The following is a 19,197-nucleotide window of genomic DNA, read 5'->3' on the forward strand; positions in this document are numbered from 1 at the left end:
TGAATCGATGTATTGATTCACTGTGGGAGCTGTATTTGTGTGTTCTTACTGGTGACACGACATTTTGAGAGGTTTCATTCGCCTTTGATGAAAAGCACTTCCAGGGAGCTTCCAGTTTCATGTATGAAAGTGTTGTGTATCTTTATATCAAATAAGCTATTCTCTGTCTCTAATGAGGGCCGTTTTAACCAGTAAAACTTTTTACTGTTTTATAAAACTTCTCTAAATTCACAAATGGCGTTCTCAAAGTGTGGAATTAGACCCACATTTCTCTTCAGCTGGGTTATCACAGTCCTGGGAGCTGAGCTGGAAACTTGCGGACACTTGACATTTCTGTTTGAAACCTTTGACTGAAGAGGCTAACATGTCATGGAGTTACAGTTCCTAAAGCTGCACATCTTCTGGCCTAATTGGGTTGGATGGCTCAGCCAGATATTGAGGTGGCATTTTGCCGGAGAATTCCCTCAGCTCCCCGATGATGAGCCCAGTGTGCCTTCGTTTATCAAAGTCTGCCTGCTTTTGCTGAGTAGTTTGTTTTTGCCCTTCGCACAATATATCACCTGTCACATCTAATGGGACCCAGTATGGAGTACACAGGGCCCCGGCAGATCCCTTGGGTTCATCTTTGTTTCCATTTCCACCATTGCTATAGATAACTCCTTCGATAGCTGCAGCCCTCCACCTCCGCTGTACCGGAGAGCTCTCTTTGTACTGGCATTTAGACAAAAAGACTCTTTTGCAATAAACTAGATAGAAGTCCCATTTAGTCCTAAATTGAGTATTAATTTTGCATTATTACGACGATACTAATCATTCTGTAATCTTTGCACATTGCTTGTCCTGTTTTATTTTGAAAGGCTGTCCTCTCCTGTCATTACTGGTCCTGTTCTTGTGTCTCCTGGACCTTTGATTATTCACCTGCCTCTAATTTTGTCATTAGTCAACCCTGTTCATATACTCACTCGTTTTTGCTTCTTTACAATGAACTCCAGCAATTTCCTGAAGTTATTCTCTATGGTTCTGACTCTGCCTCTCTTCTTGTTTCTTGGTTTTTGGACTTCTGCCTGTTCCCTCCCTGGGATTGTTTGACATTTTTTAGACTGACCTCCTGTGTTCTGTGTACTGCCTGGTTTGCCACCAAAGACAAAACTTTTTGAACTTCAGCTTGTGTCCTTTTCCTATCTCTGCATTTGGGCCTCTGATCTGCCCAGTACCATTACAGCTGTATCTAATATTTACGTGCTTTTATGTGTACTTCAGGCTTATTTGGGTTAAGGCACTAAATGTCTCACTACTACTATTTTTAATCATAGCCCATAAAATGGTGTTGGCTCATAAGGACCCAATTTCCAACCAATTTACGTCATTTAAGAATTGCTTTAGAAAATGGACTATAACAATCTGTCTGCCTTTGCACCAGGTGAAAGTTTTACCACAGCCAACCTTCACTCTGTATTTGGAAAGTGACAGGTGCTATGTTTATTCCCTGGTCATAAATCCTTTAAAATGAATCAATACTCATAGCAGCTTTGATGTGAATTGTGTCATACGTATCAAAGTTAATGCAATACATCTCAGTTTCTGTTTAAGTCATTTAGGAGATTTGCATCTCCCGTTAACTGTTCGTGACCCTTAAGAGAAGCATATTTGTGAAGAATAATTTCTTCTTCTTCTCTTGGACATGCTGAAATATTTTCTTTCCAGTGGCAGTCATGAAACAACTTTGGCACCAACAGTAAACTGCTCAGTTGTTGACATGTGAAGTACTATTCAGCTCTGTAATGTTGTATAATTTCTTTCATGGCTTTGCTGAAGTTTGCCAAACCTGAAAAGTTAATCCTGCTGATGTAATCTGAACCTATGCTTGAAGACTACTAATATATAAGGGCTGTTAGATAAGGGCTGTTAGAACTAGGGGAGCATAATATATGAAGGAGGTGAACATTTACCAAGCAAGAAGGGTCTAAAGGGTGCGTCAGGCTTGACACGGAAGTTGTACAAAGTGATTAATCTTTTCTGGATACACAAGTTAGAATCAGGATAATTACCAAGTAAGTTTACATTTTTTGGTGCAAAACAATGAACCCAGAAATGGCATGAGAATAGTAAATAAGGTAACTGCAGAACTTCTAATGTTGAGAGGGTTAAACAGAATAAAATATTCAATAAAAATGTAAAACAAAACCAAAAAAAATATGTTTATGTTCATTATTTCTGATCATGTCTTTTCGGAATGGCCTAACTCAGAGGCAGTGCAAATGAGGAGAGGAAACACAAAGAAGAAAAATTTTTGCTTTGTTGTTTTGATTTTGTCTTACTCTTCAACCCCTCAGATTTCTCTTGTAAAAACACTCTGGGGGTCCTGACTCACAGATTGGGAGATACTGGCTTCTGCAATCCCTTTTTAAAGAATCCACATTCTAGGTGTTGATACAGTGATACCTTTGAAGTAAGAATGGTCATTGGATAGGGCAGCAGCAAATTAACTGATGTTCATTTCTGATAAATCAATGGACCAAAATAAAAAAAAGGCTGCGTATCCTAACACTGAAGAAACTTGGACCAAAAAATGTTTTGGGATGTTGCTAAAATAAACAACTATGATTAACTGTCATATAAAAATAAAATGGTTTTGTTAGCGCATATTTCCCTTTACTTTTAGGTGTAATTATATGTTATACCTACACCCAATCAATTTCATTCTTCCTTCCTGTGGTACACATCATATTTGACACTTAAATTCTTTAAAAAACATTTTACAACTCAAATTATAATATGAAAATGAAATCACTCTTTATTTCTGAATTCTGAAAATTCTGGCTGTTCTGAAATTCCTCAATGAGTCACACACAATAATGGCCTGTGACTGAGGGGCTTAACCGTGCAGCTATTAGTATAAGCATTCAAAAGATGTATTATTATCCAACTAAATGGCTTACTTTGGAGAAAAGTATTTGAAATGAATCTCAGTTTAACTGCCTGAAGCGTGAAATATATTTTAGCTGTAAGGGCTGTGGGTTGAACAAAATTACAGGCTTGTTAGACTAAAGTTTTAGACAGATCTATTTCCCTTGCTGGCTCGCATTGATCCCGGAAGCTACTGCTGCTGCCAAGACAGAAAATATTATCAAGTCAGCTGGAGTGAGAGAAAAAGTATTCGATATTACCTTTCAAAGTAAAACCTGTATACAATTACTATATTTTGTTTTGCCATGATTTTACACATGAGCCTCTATTTCCTGCTAGGGTTTTGCCATATGTTGAGATGACAGCAATAATTAATTAGAATTGTTTATGACGCTGCAAACATCTCTATGTACCCATAATTATTTTCAAAACAGGAACATTTTGACTTTTATTTTGAAGCTGAAGTGTCTACATTTCCGGTCTTGTTCCGTGTTCTCGGATGACTTGATGCAGCTGTAAGTGGGACAAATGAAGTTCATTTTCCACAGCTGTGGGTGATGGCGGATGTTGTTGATAAAGACACCATGAAGAATTACCACATAGCGTCTGAGAAAATTAATACAGAAACCTGCCGCTATCCGTACTGTATTGTGTGGACACCTATCCCCGTGTTGTCGTGAGTTATTGTTTTCCACTGTGCGGGTCGGCTTTTTATCAAAAGCTCGAGACATGAGACGAAGTGACAGCTTTATTAGCTTAGCTAACAGTTAGCTAGCGCACGTACAATGCCATCCTGTTGCTTAATTCCCTTGTAAAAACCTGTTGTTTTAAAGTGGCCCTGCTGTTAGTACGAATCAGAGTCACAGTTTTGAATGCAGAATTCATGAATGTAATTTAGAATCTGTTTATGTGCACATGCATTACATGTAATCAGTAAAATATTTTATTTTAACCAAGTAAACAATGAAAAAAAAAGAAAGAAAACAAATATACAATAACAAGTGAAACCATGTTTTGCATACTAACCGTTTGAAGGTGAACGTTAGTATGCTTTAACATAAAATGTTTAAACTCAAAAATGTAAAACACAAAGACATAGGGCTGGGCAATATGATAATATAGATCGTTAAAACTTTATGTGTTTTTCTATATCGTTTCTATCGTGATGTCACAAAACCAGCGGCTGAACTGCTGTAAGGCAATTTATAAGTCATTTTGACTATGCTTTATATTCTAATTCTTGCATATAGGAGAGAACCTGGAGAGAACTATAGAGGGAAGCGCTGTTTATTAACATGGACATTAATGTGCAGAAAAGGACTTTATTTGTCAAGTATTTAATTCACACAGGATTATCCAAAAATAGACTTTACCCTGTGGTTATTTCGTATGGACTAATTATTTGTTAAAGCTCCTGTGAGGAACTTTCGGTTTGTGTTGATGTAGGCGCCCCCTGTGGACAAAGCCGTACCTCGTATCTCTTTGCTGATTTTGTCCTGTAAATGCTTAAGTGTTGGTTTTTAACAAAAAATCACTTGAAATATTTGCATTGGAAAATGATAACAAAGGCAGCATGCTGTTAATCACTTTGTCTGACACCTACCCCCTGCCAGCAGATTCAGGCATTAAAAATAACTATATAGAAATAATCAATCTTGTCGCTGATGGCCTGGTTTGCTTTTGTAGGTCATATAGAGTAATCAGAATTAATTTCATTCTGTTCCATAACCATCAGAAAACTCCTCACAGGGGCTTTAAAAATGTCAACTGACATTTGGTTATGTGTCAGTCTTTGTGGATAGCATCTCTATTTAAGTCTTTATTGTCATTGTGCAAAACAACGAAACAGGGAAGCATCTCTCTGAGCTGCGTAGTGTAGAAAAAGATAAAATGTGTACAATGAAATATAGAATAAACAAGAATAAATAGATATAAAGTCTACAGATATAAAATAGCCAAGTTGTTTACACATAGTGTAAAATCATAACACGTTTGTGTTGTAATGCTAACTTTGCGTGTTGTTTTTGGTCAGATGGCTGTTTCCACTCATTGGCCATATGGGAATCTGCACTTCCACTGGTATCATCCGGGACTTTGCTGGACCTTACTTTGTCTCAGTGAGTAAAGCCTGTGTACCTGTAATGTTTACATAAGCTGATTTAATGAGAATATTGCTTCTATGTGGAATTACGTATAGTACAGTTGCACAATGGAAGTCAAGTAAGATTTTAAGCATCTTGATGTAATTTTTAAAGATTATTTTTTGGCCATCTTGCCTTGATTTGATAGTGAAAGCCATAGGAGACAGAAAATATGGCAGGGCAATTCAATTACAAATTTAGTTGGGTTGATTTTAAAACCAGAAACTATAGACGGGCCATTTTCAGCAGCCAATTTAAAAGCCTTTTTTTTAGCTTATGGTAATGATACATTTTAAATAAACAAAGGAATTTAGTAAAAAATATAACAAGTTTTATTTTTTTACTTTACAAGAAAAAAATGTTATTTGTTATTTGCCTCAATGTATGTATATTATATTCTTTAACTACTGCAACCCACTCATTGCAAATAAAACGCTGGTTTGGTGTTTGAATAATGGCGGTAAAATGAACAAGTCAAGTGTTTGCCAGTCCCAGAAGGGTTAAACCGACGGACCTGTTCCTGTCAATAGCCAAATGTTTTGAAGAGCTACTAGCATGTTCGGATTTGTGTCACATGAGAAAGTGTTGATTTGTGAAAGATATCCTGATTGGCAGAATACGTATCAAGCTGGTTTTGCTTCCTGACAGCCACGGATTTTAGGCCTTTTGAAGAACTCTGTGCGTTTGGATAGCAGGAACCATGGTCTAAATTTAGTCCAGGGTACTTGATTTCCCCCCTGAAAAGTCACTGCTTGGGGAGTAGAACTTTCCGAAGGTCCAGGAACTTTCAGGGTGGGGCCTGCAGGGCTGAGCGTTTCTGATTGGTCGAGTACTCGCAGCGTTTTATTTCACCTGCCATGTTTAAAAGACTGCAGCTGCAAGCTCACTGTTATCATGCTTCAAGATTGTTTATCACAAGTTTAGCACAACTTGAATCTCCTCCATGCTAACAGGCTAATTGTAGTGTTGCACAAATGATGATACCGGACCGTTCATCGTGTTTTATGGCGTCATCTTTGTTGTATGGCCTGCATCTTCTTCTTACCGCCTCCTACTGGACTGGCAGTGTAGTGCACTTACTTTTATTGCTTCTTTATACGTCATTGGCCTGATTTGCATAATCTTCCTGGGACTGTAGGCCACTGTGAAAATGCAAACAGGTTCCTGGAACTAAAAGTTCCTGGTTCTTCTGGCCAAAAAGCACCTTAGGATTTTAAGCATCTTGATGTCATTTTTAAAGATTTGTTTTTATGCCCATCTTGCCTTGATCTGAAGGAAATATGTTGTAGAGAGAGAGGGGGTATGACATACAGCATGCAGTAAGGTCTCAGCCTTAATGGTACAGCTGTACCAAGTGAGCAACCGGGGAGCCCCCACAGCTGTTGTATATTGTCTGTAAGCATTTTGGATACTCCTTAGGTCGCCTTGTTGTCTTAGAGTTAGACCACCTCACGTTTTTGCTGGAGCTCTCCAAACTTCTCAATGAATTGAGAGTGGACCCTTCTGTGGCGTTGTCTATAAAGTTTACAGTTTCTGGAAATGACTATCATTGAGGTTAAACCAGCAGGGTTTTTGCTGGATACTATGTGATTTTAACAGTAACAGGACAAGTAGTTCACTGTTTTAAATTTGGACCTATTGGGCTGTTTCACATAAACAAGTGAATGGGGAATAATGACAAACAGGATGTGAGGCACATTTCCTAAATTCTTAATGCTAAACCATCCAAATTACATCTTCCGGTTTACATAAAACCCAAAAGTGTGTCAGTGAACATGTGATTCTTCATCACATCATGAGACACCATTTATTTTCCAGTATTTTAAAGTTGTAGGTTTACATCTGACAGGCAGCACAAATTTGGATCTAATGATGGTCTCTGGATATGTTTTCCTTCACCCTTCAAACGATCTGTTTTCAAATAGAAAATTAAACAATTCTTTCTTTGCAGGAGGACAACATGGCTTTTGGAAGACCGACAAAGTAAGAATATTGAAAATATTTGGGCTTTTGTGATTTAAACTGTGAAAAATGGATTGACTCAAACATTTCTCCTTTTATCTTTTCGTCACAACACTACATTTTTTTCTCTTGGACTCTAGGTACTGGATGCTTGACGTTAGCAAAGTCTATGCCAGTGGCTCCAATGCCTGGGACACAGCAGTGCATGATGCTTCAGAAGAGTATAAGCACAGAATGGTAAATAAGTAGACTTGTGGACTTTTATTGACTTTGTTAAAGTGGAAACAATAGTGATGATTTTTCCTTTTGTTTTCTCAATAGCACAACCTCTGCTGTGACAACTGTCACTCACATGTGGCCATGGCTCTGAATCTGATGCGATATGAAAACAGCACCTCGTGGAACATGGTCAAACTGTGCCTCCTTGTTCTCATTCATGGGAAACATGTCAGGTAAGAAGGGCTAACATTATTCAGACTTTGCCAGGGTTAGACTTCTTAGAGGGTTTGAGTTATGGTACTGAAAACTAAATGGATGTTAAAGTGCTAATCTCGAAGATCTTGGTTTCGTTCTGTTTGGCGGCACCTATGATATGGAGATAGATATCCAGGCAGTGTTGCATGTGTGACGTCCATGGTTGGCTCCGGTTGTTAACGGTCGCTTTCCTTTTTAGACAGTTTACCTTCATCTGAGCGTTGAATGCTTTGTTGAAGTTTTATCTGTTGTCATCGATCTTTTCTTTGTTTGTTCGGACATAGTAGATTACTGTTTACTCGCAACACTTGCAGAGACCGGAAAAGCAGCCGCTTAGCTCCGTTTACCCTCTCTGGCAGACCAACCACTGCTGGCTGATGGAAAACGCGTCACTAACTGGACGCAGCTTGTGATTTTTTCTGTGAAAGTCACCACAGACACCCAGTCTGTAATACTGCAAATGCAAAGGCTTTCATCAGTGGGCCATATAGGCTCAATCACCATTGTGTTACTCATTCAGTGATAGATGAATTAACAGACATTTATTTACATGAAAATCTTCAAGATTATTACCTGAAACTACAGCAAAGATCTTCGGAGTGCTATTTAAGTTTGTGTGAATCAGATGTAACTATACATTTTAATCTTAAAAGTTAATCTTGGTGTAACAGTCACCCAATTTTTAGAAATGTCCTTGACTGCCTGTATCAGTCACCTGATCTTAGTCCAACTGAACAGGTGGCTCACCTGCTGAAGCCCCTGAAAGAGCTGGATGAGGTGATGGCTGCTGTACAGGCCTGGCAGAGCATCACCAGGACCTGCTCATGCCTCTGTGTTTTAGACTTTCAGACAGTAAACATCATCAGATAATTGCTCAGAATCAGAGCTTCAAACTGTAGTCTTTGTCTGATTTTTGAATCCATTGTGCTGGATTAGATCCAACACATTGAAAAATCTGCCTGGATCGGACTACTGTCTGTATACACTGTAGAGTACTTTATGAAAAGGTGATCAAAACATACATCTGTGAATTTTCAAGAACATTTGGACTCACTTTACTATGTTGTTCCATACAGTCTGTTGCAGGTTAAACTGTTTCAGTAACACAGTAGCCAGCTATCTAAAATGTTTGGGGTTTTTGTGATCAAAGTTTAAAGTTTTTCAACATTGACAAAAAAAAATACATGAATGAAGGGATGGAAAAAAAGGAACAAAATACACTCAGTGAATACATTTTACTAAAACTGCTTTGTAAGATAATCTAGGTCTGATATGACTAAAATCTTAACAGCAAAAAATAGAGTAATGAGTTGACTGACGGCGGCAGTAGCAGTGGTATTAAAGGGGTATTCTGAAATTTTGTAACCTGAGCATGTTTTGATGCATAGTAGGACTATAAGGTTCAAAACGTGATTGAATTGCTCCAGGAGAAATGTGCCCATTGGAAGTATGCATACGTTAAATGATGAGTTGATTGCAAAAAAGAAAACCTTTTTGTTTAGGTAAGACCTTTTTTTTTTTTAACCATAAACAGGCGTTGCTTTGCTGCCTTTGAAGCAACTACACTTCATTGACAAAAACAGTAGTTTTGCCTCGCAGAAAAGAGGAGTTGCTCTTCCACCGCTGCCCTGATTGGTTGGTCAGTTAGTTTGTGTTATTGTGTAACTGTGGTATTTTAAATAATTTGGTCAGTTCCACAATATTTCTGTAACACCAAATGAAATTATAATAAAAACCCGATCAACTTGCATGTTCGGCAAAGTTAAATGACGTTAAATGCTTTTTGCAGAGCAGAAGATTAGAAACAATATAGTTATCATGGACAACATGCAGTGTTAAAAATTATAAACAGAAATATTTTGAAACTGTACAGAAAATTTTCAATTCGCATCTTCTGTCCAAAAGTGTTAGTATTTTAGTTGCCTTAAAGGCTCCGACTGTGCCTTGCCTGTAATCTACAGCTGCTCTCTTCAAAGCCACCATAAGAAGTAGGGCTGAAGCTTTTGAATGAGGTTTCTCTCAGAGATCCCAGGGGCTCGGGCACGATTTCACTGGTATGCCTTGAACCTGAAGGGAGAGAAAGCCCTGATTCTTGGGGAGTATTAAGAGTGTATATAGGCCATTCCTCCAAAAGGCCTTGAAATACTTGTGTTACAGGGATGTAGATTGTTGGAAAGTAAGAGGTTGATAAGACAAGACCATTGAAGTAACTGCAGTCACTTCTCTCTGTAGCCACTTTGGTGCACAGTGGCTTCAAGGCCCCAGTTACTTTTGTCATTGTGAATTTCTCGGGAAGAAAAAACATTCAAATTCAGCAATTTAGCTAGAATTCAAGCAGTATAAACCAAGCGTGAAGATTTATGAATTAAACATAACACCAAAATGTAGCCTGCCATAAAAATGCACCATGAGTCAGTTAAGAATACCCTGAGGTTTAATGTAGCCTCACTTCCCAGTATCATTAACCCACATGCACAGGAAACATCAACTTCAAGCCACACGTCAAGTCAATATACTTTGTAGTCATCATTGCTGGTTCTTACAGGGCTTCTGATAGTTGACCAAACCAATAGCTTTTTAGAAGTCTTTGTCAACCAATTTTTTATTGGTTGATTAGTCATAGAAAAAGGCACCTCAAACGCCACATGGAAGCTATGCCTTAATAGATGGATGAATGGACAGATAGATGGATCGACTCTATTGATCCCAAACAGGGAACTTATTTTTGCTACAGCAGTGGGTTATCCAGGCATTACTCAGGAACAACATGTACACATTGAATTTTTATAAACACGAGATAAAAAGGATCGATTAAAACACAACTATAAGTACATAGGAAAAAACGTTAACATCCTAAGATGATTGTCTGTACAATATGTCTGGATTATACCTTTGACTGTTGTCCGTGCATTTCTCATACCTATCTTAGTCCCCCACTCCCCTCAAAAATGATAAAAATGACAAAAGCAGACTGTCAGGAAAACCTTTAGTCAGGGGCTGTCCTCGATTTGAATGACTTTTTGCTTTGCTTCCTTTTAATTTTTATAAGTCCCTCTTAATCATAGAAGCTGTGTGTTTTAGTTCTCAGCAGGGGAAAATAGGCTTTCCTTACGCCACAGTGCCGTAACGAAGCTAGGCCATCATGCCGTCTTTAGCATAATTCATCGGGCCAGGCAACGCTGGTGTAAAGCCGCCCCAGTGTGTGTTATTACAGCGTTCTGGCATTGCAGATGCAAAGCATGCACAAGGTGTAAACAAGCAGCCTCTGTTACTACCTCCGATGCTGGCTCAGAGGCAGAGCGATTTCAACCCACCGCTTCTCCTCCGTGCGTTTTACATAGAAGACAAAACATAACAGAGGCATATTAATCCCGCCTTGAACTGGCAGTGTAAGAGGAGCTATAGTTACAGCAAGTGCAGGGTTATTGATGATTTTTTTCCTTTCTGGTCTGAAGCAGAACATTATCAAGACTCAAGGTGGGGGATAAGCCTCTTTTTTCCTCTGCCATCACCTTCATGTTTCTGTTATTCCTCTCCTCCAGCTGTGCAGGCTTTCTGAAGACCTGGCTGCCTTTCCTGATGCTGATGGGCATCATCCTCACAGTGGCCCTGGCCCTCAACCTGCGGTGACCTGGGAGGCAGGTTCAGGATACAGTGGAACCCCCTGAAGGTCGGACGAGGGGTTGACCTTTTAGACAACGGTGGGGGCATCACACAGTGACTAGCGAGAGTAATCAAGGGGATGACAAGACTGCTCGCCTCAAAGAGGAGATTGTTGAACAGGAATGTCCAACACATGTACACCAACACATGCTTGGTTTGTGTAAAGCAGACAGCCTGTTGCTGGCATTACTCCGGTGAAGCTCAAATGCCCTGGTGGTGGAAACTCATTTACATTCAGCCGTTTATTTTGAGAGAAGTAACTTAACACACCACCACCTCCACATCTACCAGAACCAAACACACGCACCTAATGGATTATGATTTTAGAAGGCCTAACAGCAGGTTTAAGCCATCACCACCCACAAAGTGTAGAAGTTGTGTAGCTGTATTAATAGTTGAATAGAGGTACATACTGTTCATTGTTGACTTCTCTGAGGGGACACACAGTCATGCCTTGCTTTCAGATTTGATGACCTTTGTAATGGATTGGGAGATTAATCCCATGTTCCTGTGCTTCCAGAATTCCATTTTTATACTGTGGACCACAGACATGTTAAATCAATTAGATGCCTTTCTAGGGAATTAATGCATTTCATGCTTGATCTATAATGTAGCTCTTCTACAGTACTGCAACTGAAACTTAAATACGCCAGAGCAGTTTGTATTTTTGTGCATTTTCTTACTTGTATTCAGTCTAACTCGGGAGGATTTCAAAGAGTCGGCATCTTCTAAAAGAAATATTTTCTCAAATGTGTTTTACATGCATTACATGTATCACCTCATGGTACTACTTTGATAGGTTTACAATAAGTGTTTTCATAACTTTAACTACAGATCATCTGTGCAACGATTGTAGCAACCTCAATGAATGTGGCTGTGGGAGATACCTATAAGGATAGCAGGGCTGTACCCGACTCCGAGCTTTTTGTCAGTCGAATCAGATTTGGCTGTTCAATACAAATCATCGACTATTTGTTCCTTTGTTTTTATTCAGGTCAGCGCCACATCAAACTCCTATCTACCTGAGGCTCATGTTTTATCTTTAAGGCGCATGTTTATCATGATTGGCTGGATAACTTTGTCACCTTACCACCAAAATTAAGTTTTTGGCCTTTGTCTTTATTGATGGGACAGTGAAGATAGACAGGCAATGAGGGGAGGAGAGAGTAGGGATCATATCATATCAAAGGGCTGAGGGTGGGAGTCAAACCTAGGCTAATGCGTCAAGGAGTATACCTCTGTTTATGGGGCGCCTGCTGTACTGGCTGAGCTAAACCGGCGCCCCTATTCTGTGTTTTACCAGTTTTAATTTTTCAAGAGTTTGTCTTTGAAATGAGGATAATTCAGCTCCTGGTTAAAATCTTTTGAACAGTAAACACCAGAGGTTAATTCTGAGAAAAAGCTGAGATTTGACTGACAAAATGGAAGTTAACTCGGGTCTTCTTTACTAATGTTTGATAATCTTTACTGATGTGTGTTTCAGGGTGCAGCCCTACAGAAAAGTAAATATACTTGTGCCAAATGTAGGAGAATGGGAGACCAATTCAAACTGTGCACTTAAATATCCGAGTCGTTGTTGGAACAGCTGGTGGCTCCAGCCTGTTAGAGATATGAAACCTGGTCTGGTGTTTTTGTTCTACCTGAGAAAAGTTTTATGGAAAGAGCAGGAGTCAGTGCCTAAAATGACCTCTCTCATAGATCCCTCATTTTTTATATCTCAGTCATGTAGTTTTTTTTTTTTATAACCTTACCTCCACATGATGGTTGGCACTTGAAATCCATTGCCATGGCTGTCATGAGTAGATTTAAATCCCCTCATTGTTTTCAATCAAACAGAAAAAAGTCTTGAGCCCCCTCTTTGTCCGTGTTGCTGCCAGAAGCAGCAGGTAGCCAGGATCCTCAGGTTTTCACACTCACCAAACCCCCGCTGAATATCCCCAGCTTTCCCCAGAGCCGAGCAGCGTCGCTCCTGCTGGTTCCTACCTCTGCAGAGCCGATTCGAAGGTCATTGTGAAATGTCAGCGCTGTTTCACAAAGCGTTTGATATGACCGGCCAATAATCCAAAGTAGATGTCATTTAGGTGTGAGCTTATAAATAAAAATCTGTTTTATTTTCAGTATTAAGGGTTTAACTGTGCTCTCCTCATTCAGCTTCTGTTGAAAGCAGACGCTCTGTGGCCTCTTGTGTGTATCTCACCCATGTTGCCTGTAAATATTTGAAAACACATTACACTGTACACCAGGTGCTCTTTATATACTTTGCAAACTTGATGCTCACTCCAGATTTATCCTTTGAATTATTTACCCTTTAATTTCTCTTCTTTGTACTCGTATCATTTCTGCTCTGCAGGGAAGCAGAATTGTGCCTGAATAAGTGTGCAAGCGTGTGTGTGTGTTTGTGTGTGTGCTAGTCATGCACACAGCAAGTGGAGAGAGAGAGAGCGAGCATGTGATCGCATGCCAGCATGTATGCACTGCATGCATGCAAGAATAAGAGCGCTTGAGAGTGAAGTCTGACTCATACTGTGGCTTCTTTATTAATAATCAGCTGCATTTCACTGCAGCCAACTGCCCACTGATTAATTTCTATATTTATTATTGCATATCTTTCTCTTAATCTCTTTCAAGTTGTATGTGATTGCTGGTAAACCTTGAGAGAATAAATAATACATTAGACCACAACAGGCCTGTTTAAGTTGATTTAATGCAATAGCCTGTACTGTGTCGTGTGTAGCTACAGACTCTGTAGATTAGCGCTGCAGAGTGAATTTTTTCAAAGCATTAAGATGAGGAAAGAAATGGAAATCTACTCTCGGTGTGAACAGTGCATACAGTCTACATAAATGTATAGTTTTGGGAATATGTAAAATCTTTTTAATGTTTCACTTCATGACTGTTTAAAGGCCATTCCACAGATTTAGGTATAGATTTTAGGACTTTGGATGCAGGCAAGCAAACTGGCTGCCCTGCATCCAGATTGTTGTTGCTAAAGCTGTGTTTCCATTGCAGGAACTTTCCCCTGGGACTTGGGGACCTTTGGAGGAAATAGGGTCTAAATTAAGTCCCTGCGCCATTATTTTACCACACAAAAAGCCCCCCCCCTAGCAAGATGGTACTTTCCAAAAGGGCTAGACAGATATTATATATTAGTATGTACTTATGGTATACTTTAAGTGTAAAAGATTTGTCTGGTTAAAGGTCCATTATACTGATGCTTATTTTAGACTTATTTGCCCATATCTTGTGGCTCTTTTAGACTGCAGTAACAACACAGAAAACCTGCTGAGGGAACATTTGAGTGTTTTCAAAAACTAAATTAAGCAAATGTGGACTTATGGAAACAAACAGAGAAGTAAAAAGCCCTCTAGTTCTCTGTTATTGTGCGTAAGTGCATTGAATGAATGAACTCCTTTAAGAAAATTGGAGACGCATTGTTTTCTTAAAGGAGTTCATTCATAATGTGTGAGCCATAAAAGATTATGAATGAATGGTCCGTCATATCAGCTGATTAAACTTCAACATGCCTTTACATTATTACTGCTTTTTACTTAAATATACTGTATATATGATGTTCTTAAAAGATAGAGAAATTGTCTTATAATTTATCAGAGTGCATGTGCAGGAATGCAATATTGAGTGGGGATCATTTGAATGGTTTTAGATGCAGCCTGCTGTGGTGCCTTGTTGTATCCAAGAGCCAGGTCCAGGAATGTGGGGACCTGTGGTCTGACGACAAAAGACAGTTTGGATGCCATTATTAGTGCCACCGTCCATATATACTTACACCAGTCTGCAATCCCAAAACCCTCCTTTGTTTCTGTAATCCCCAAAACATCTTTTATGCTGCAGCTCATACAGCCCACAGGGGGATTTTAAAGACTCCTGCAAGTGATTGTGTGAACTCTGAATGTGTTTATGACTTACATCTATAACAACAATAAAGATGTCTATTATTGTAGAAAGTTGTGGGAGTTATTTTTAACTTAGATTTCCCTCATTGAGTTATGAAAAGCGTACTTCATCAGGACTGTCAGCAGGAGAGATGATGTTAGGATTTCAAGGCTCTCTGAGCCATGAAAGACGGAGTCCCCTCCTCCCCCTCCTCAGCTCGAGGTTTCTATAAATACACTCCGAAGTGATTCCTGTAATAATCATTTTAAGCTGTCAGAATCAACACTAAGGAAGGGAAGCGGTCACAGCTTTGATACTCTGCTATCAAGTGGCTAAAGTCCCACTCAGTGGCCATTATCCTGCAGAGTATCTGGTATTCAAGAGAAAGGGGATCAAAGGCTTTGCAGTCTGGCCCCCAAACACCCCTCCCCCGCTTTAACATACCACCTGGGTAGGTGGGAATGACCAGGGACATCAGATTCACAAACTAGTAAATAGTGAAGTTAGGGCAAAGTCTATGCAATTGTCAGAAACATCCTCTATCAAGCAAAATCATAGAAATACAATGAAACTCCTGTCAGCAGGGGAGACCAGGGTCAGTTGTCATAAGCCAATCCAAGGGGTCGCTGTACATCATGTTGATATTAAATATTTGGCTGTCAAGTTTGTTTTGTGAGACACAAAAAACATGGAGGTTTCATGAAGGTGAAATGTTGGATAAATCATGGTTCAGATTTTTTTTTCATGTTGTTTTTGTCATTAAAATTTGTATTTTGTATCGTTAAGCACTTTAAAGGTGAATCAAACCATTAAAAAGAGAATGGAATTAGCTATAATTTGGTCTACTTTTTAGTTTAGGACGTGGTGGCTAGTGTAACCTTCATCAAGAGGTCAGGTGGGGTTGGTTGTCTGGCCTGTGTTCCATTGTTATAATTAATTATGAAACAATGCTTAAGTAAAACGTGTTCATTCCTTCAATTTTACTTCTAACAGATGATAACTGAAATAATCATGTTTACATTCATGGTTTAAACTAAAAGACAAAGAGCTTTGATGAGTATAATACCATAGTGATCCTATTTATTTTAAAACGTATTTGGTATATAAAGCATAAATGTGATAAAATAAGACACAGAAATTGAATCAATATGTATTTTAACCAAAGACTTAGGCTTCCATAAAATACAGGAATTACTATTTAAAGCTGCCTCTACGCGGAGCAATTCACACTAGGGTTAAAATGTGACAACCAACCCCAGTCTCCCCTATTGTTGTACAGAAGGAGAATATTTTAGACTTTTATTATGAAAGGAATATAGTTCAGGTTTCTACACCCACAGTTGGGCTCAGGAGTGAGGGACTATAGTACTGACCAATGCCATTGACGTCATATATATTTGGCTGCAGCGCGCGCGATAGTAGATATGATAAAGAGAATGAGCTGAACACTTTCTCCTCCTCATCCATCAGTCGTGCCAGCAGTGTCTCCTCGAGCTGAGAGGAAGCTCTCGTGGATCCGGGCAGGGTGCAGGCAGGAGAGAAGCCCCTCCCCGCAGATCATCGCACCAGTCGATGGTCCTTTTTTAACTTCATTGTTGCAGAAGAAGCGACGCCCCGCTTTGCCTCGGCTAAAGGATCAAACACCCCCTCTGATCAGCGCGACCCCCGGTTTTGTTCTCATGGAAATCAGACCCTGCCTCCCGGCCACACTTTCTGCAGAGATGCAAAGTTGAAGCGCATTCCCAGCCGGGACGAGGGTCGAGCATGATGTGTTGGCGGAGCTGATCGTTGGACCATTTTTCTGTGGGTTTCTTTTTCTCTGGTCGCACACTTTTCTTTTTCAACATGCTGGATTTAGCGAAGCACGTTGTTTTGTGCGCGCTGCTCGGCTCCGTTTACGCGTCTTGCCCTCCGCGCTGCGAGTGCTCGGAGGCGGCTCACACCGTGAAGTGCGTCTCCAGAGACCTGCGGAGTATCCCGACCGGGATCCCCGGATACACCAGGAATCTGTTCATAACTGGGAACCAAATCAGTCGAATTGGGCCGGAGTCTTTTAAAGGGCTGGACAATGTGACCAACCTGTCCCTGAGCAATAACAGGTAAGACTCTGATTGATTGATTGAAGACTCCTGCGCCTTTTTGTCTTTATTTAATGTAAATTCTGGGGCATCCACTACAACATTCCGTAAACATAAATTAAAAATATTGCTTTTCAGTGGACAGTTTGCCTTCATTGTTCCTGAAATACAGCTGCTGAACAGGTTTTATACTTTGCTTTAATGCCACCTTAAACAGGGGGGTTGCAGGATTTTTTTGGGGGGGCAAAATCAACTATTAGCTTTCAATTAATAAATGTTCAGTCTTAGAACTGTTACTTTACTTTGGTGCTCATGTATATGTGTTTTTAAAGTGACCCTCGTTTCTTGTTCATGGATCTTCTCAAATCCAGAATTTCCGAGGTGGAGTCCCACACCTTCGCCGGACTCCGCAGCCTCCGGTCCCTGGATCTGAGCAACAACCAGCTGGCAGTCATCCACCCTGAGGCCTTCACCGTGCAGAACCAGTCTCTGCGGGAGCTCAACCTAAGCCGAGCCCTCTACAACCACTCATCGGTGATGGACTTGGCCACATCCCTCCGCTGGAGCTCCTTGGGGAACCTGAGGGGACTGGACCTGTCCCACAACAGCCTCATCTTCCTACCCTCACGGATCTTCTCCCACCTGGGCAGTCTGCAGCGGCTCCAGCTCTCCAACAATTCCCTAGTGGCCATCCACAACTCCACCTTCTCGGGTTTGGACCGCCTCGAAGAGCTCGACCTCACCGTCAACGCCCTCAAGACGGTGCCTGAGGAGGGCCTACGAGAGCTGGACTCCCTTACCACAGCGACTCTTCTGCTGGGAGAGAACCCGTTCACATGCAAGTGTGGAATCGAACCTTTTGCTCTGTGGCTCAACAGATCACAGGAACGCATCAGAGACGCCGAGGGCCTTGTATGTGCCTTCCCAGCCAGCATGAGAAACACATCAATGCTCGCTGTGGGCACAATGACCTTGGGGTGTCACCAGAGGAATGCAGGGGCTGACCTCGCTCTGCAGACCTCTTACGTCTTCCTGGGTATAGTCCTTGGGTTTGTAGGCCTCATTTTCCTCTTTGTACTTTATCTTAATCGCAAGGGCATCAAAAAGCGGATATACGACATGCGTGACGCCTGCAGGGAGGTGTGGGAGGGATACCACTACCGCTTCGAGATCGACTCTGGCCCCAGGTTATCACAGGTCTCCACCAGCGCTGACATCTGAGGGGACAATCTAGCCTGGTGTGTTTTCTATTGACTCTTTTTTATTGCATTTATCAGTCGCAAAATGTAAAAATTGTACAGGTTTGTCTGTAAATATATACATACAATAGAGTTAATAATCTTTCTGCCTTGTTCATTAAAGCATGCAATGCTCGCCTTTCCTCATTCACAACTAATAAGCTCTTTTAATACAGAATATCTGATTTGTTTGTGCAAGTTTCTTATTTGACGTTTCTTATGTAAGTCCACAGAAAAGTCACAGCAAGTGCCTAAAGTCAGCTAGGTGTTGTTTCCTAATCAATAGAGTGATCTCATCTTTCAGCGTGGAACTATTTTGTTCATTATTCTGCTTTACATCTTCATACACAGCTTGTAAAAAAAAGCAACAAAATGCTGCAATAAACCCCCCGACACTACGAAAACAAACCTCTGGGAATTTAAAGCACAATCACTCATTCATCTTTGAACCATTTCAAGCCCTTTGGTCGCCCCGTCCTTTAGCCCCCAGGGTGCCAGAGAGGAATTAAAGCCCCCAAAGCTTTTCCAAAGCTCTCCTAAAGTCACCACTCTCCTCCTCCTCCTTTGGCTGTAGGATTGTAAGAGGGGGGACAATTCAGCACAGACTCGCAGAACTCTCTTAGCCCCCTCATTTTTTTTTTTTCATGAAGCGTTGCTTTGTTTCAACTCCTTGAGTTTTATTGTCAAAATGATGAGAACCAGTCCCAGGCTGAGGCCGCTGAAAGCAATCCCCCCCTCCCCTCCTTAAAGACAACAGCCGCTCTGGAGGCTCTTTGAAGGAAAAGTCTGACTCTCCACGTTTTTCTGTTTAGGGGGATTTTTTTTCCCAGTGATAAGATACAG

General features: G+C 40.5%; 2 protein-coding genes across 2 annotated transcripts; both read left to right on the top strand.

The window, feature by feature from the left end:
- The first annotated feature begins 3,443 nt into the window (after positions 1 to 3,443).
- tmem222b (transmembrane protein 222b) lies at positions 3,444 to 15,072 on the top strand. The gene is made up of 6 exons (XM_069682146.1): positions 3,444 to 3,583; positions 4,940 to 5,024; positions 7,000 to 7,031; positions 7,151 to 7,247; positions 7,332 to 7,462; positions 11,027 to 15,072. The coding sequence occupies exons 1-6, from the start codon at positions 3,465 to 3,467 to the stop codon at positions 11,112 to 11,114; spliced, it is 552 nt and encodes a 183-aa protein (XP_069538247.1). The 5' UTR covers positions 3,444 to 3,464; the 3' UTR covers positions 11,115 to 15,072.
- A 1,811-nt stretch (positions 15,073 to 16,883) lies between these two features.
- On the top strand, positions 16,884 to 18,513 carry LOC138609081 (trophoblast glycoprotein-like). Its single transcript, XM_069681699.1, has 2 exons — positions 16,884 to 17,137; positions 17,488 to 18,513. Exons 1-2 carry the CDS (start codon positions 16,884 to 16,886, stop codon positions 18,335 to 18,337), a joined length of 1,104 nt encoding a protein of 367 aa, XP_069537800.1. The 3' UTR covers positions 18,338 to 18,513.
- Positions 18,514 to 19,197: the final 684 nt, after the last annotated feature.

Source organism: Semicossyphus pulcher, unplaced genomic scaffold (assembly GCF_022749685.1).
Source record: "Semicossyphus pulcher isolate SPU_LCO1_2020_fin unplaced genomic scaffold, fSemPul1.0.p SCAF_5, whole genome shotgun sequence".
Taxonomy (NCBI): Eukaryota; Metazoa; Chordata; class Actinopteri; order Labriformes; family Labridae; genus Semicossyphus; species Semicossyphus pulcher.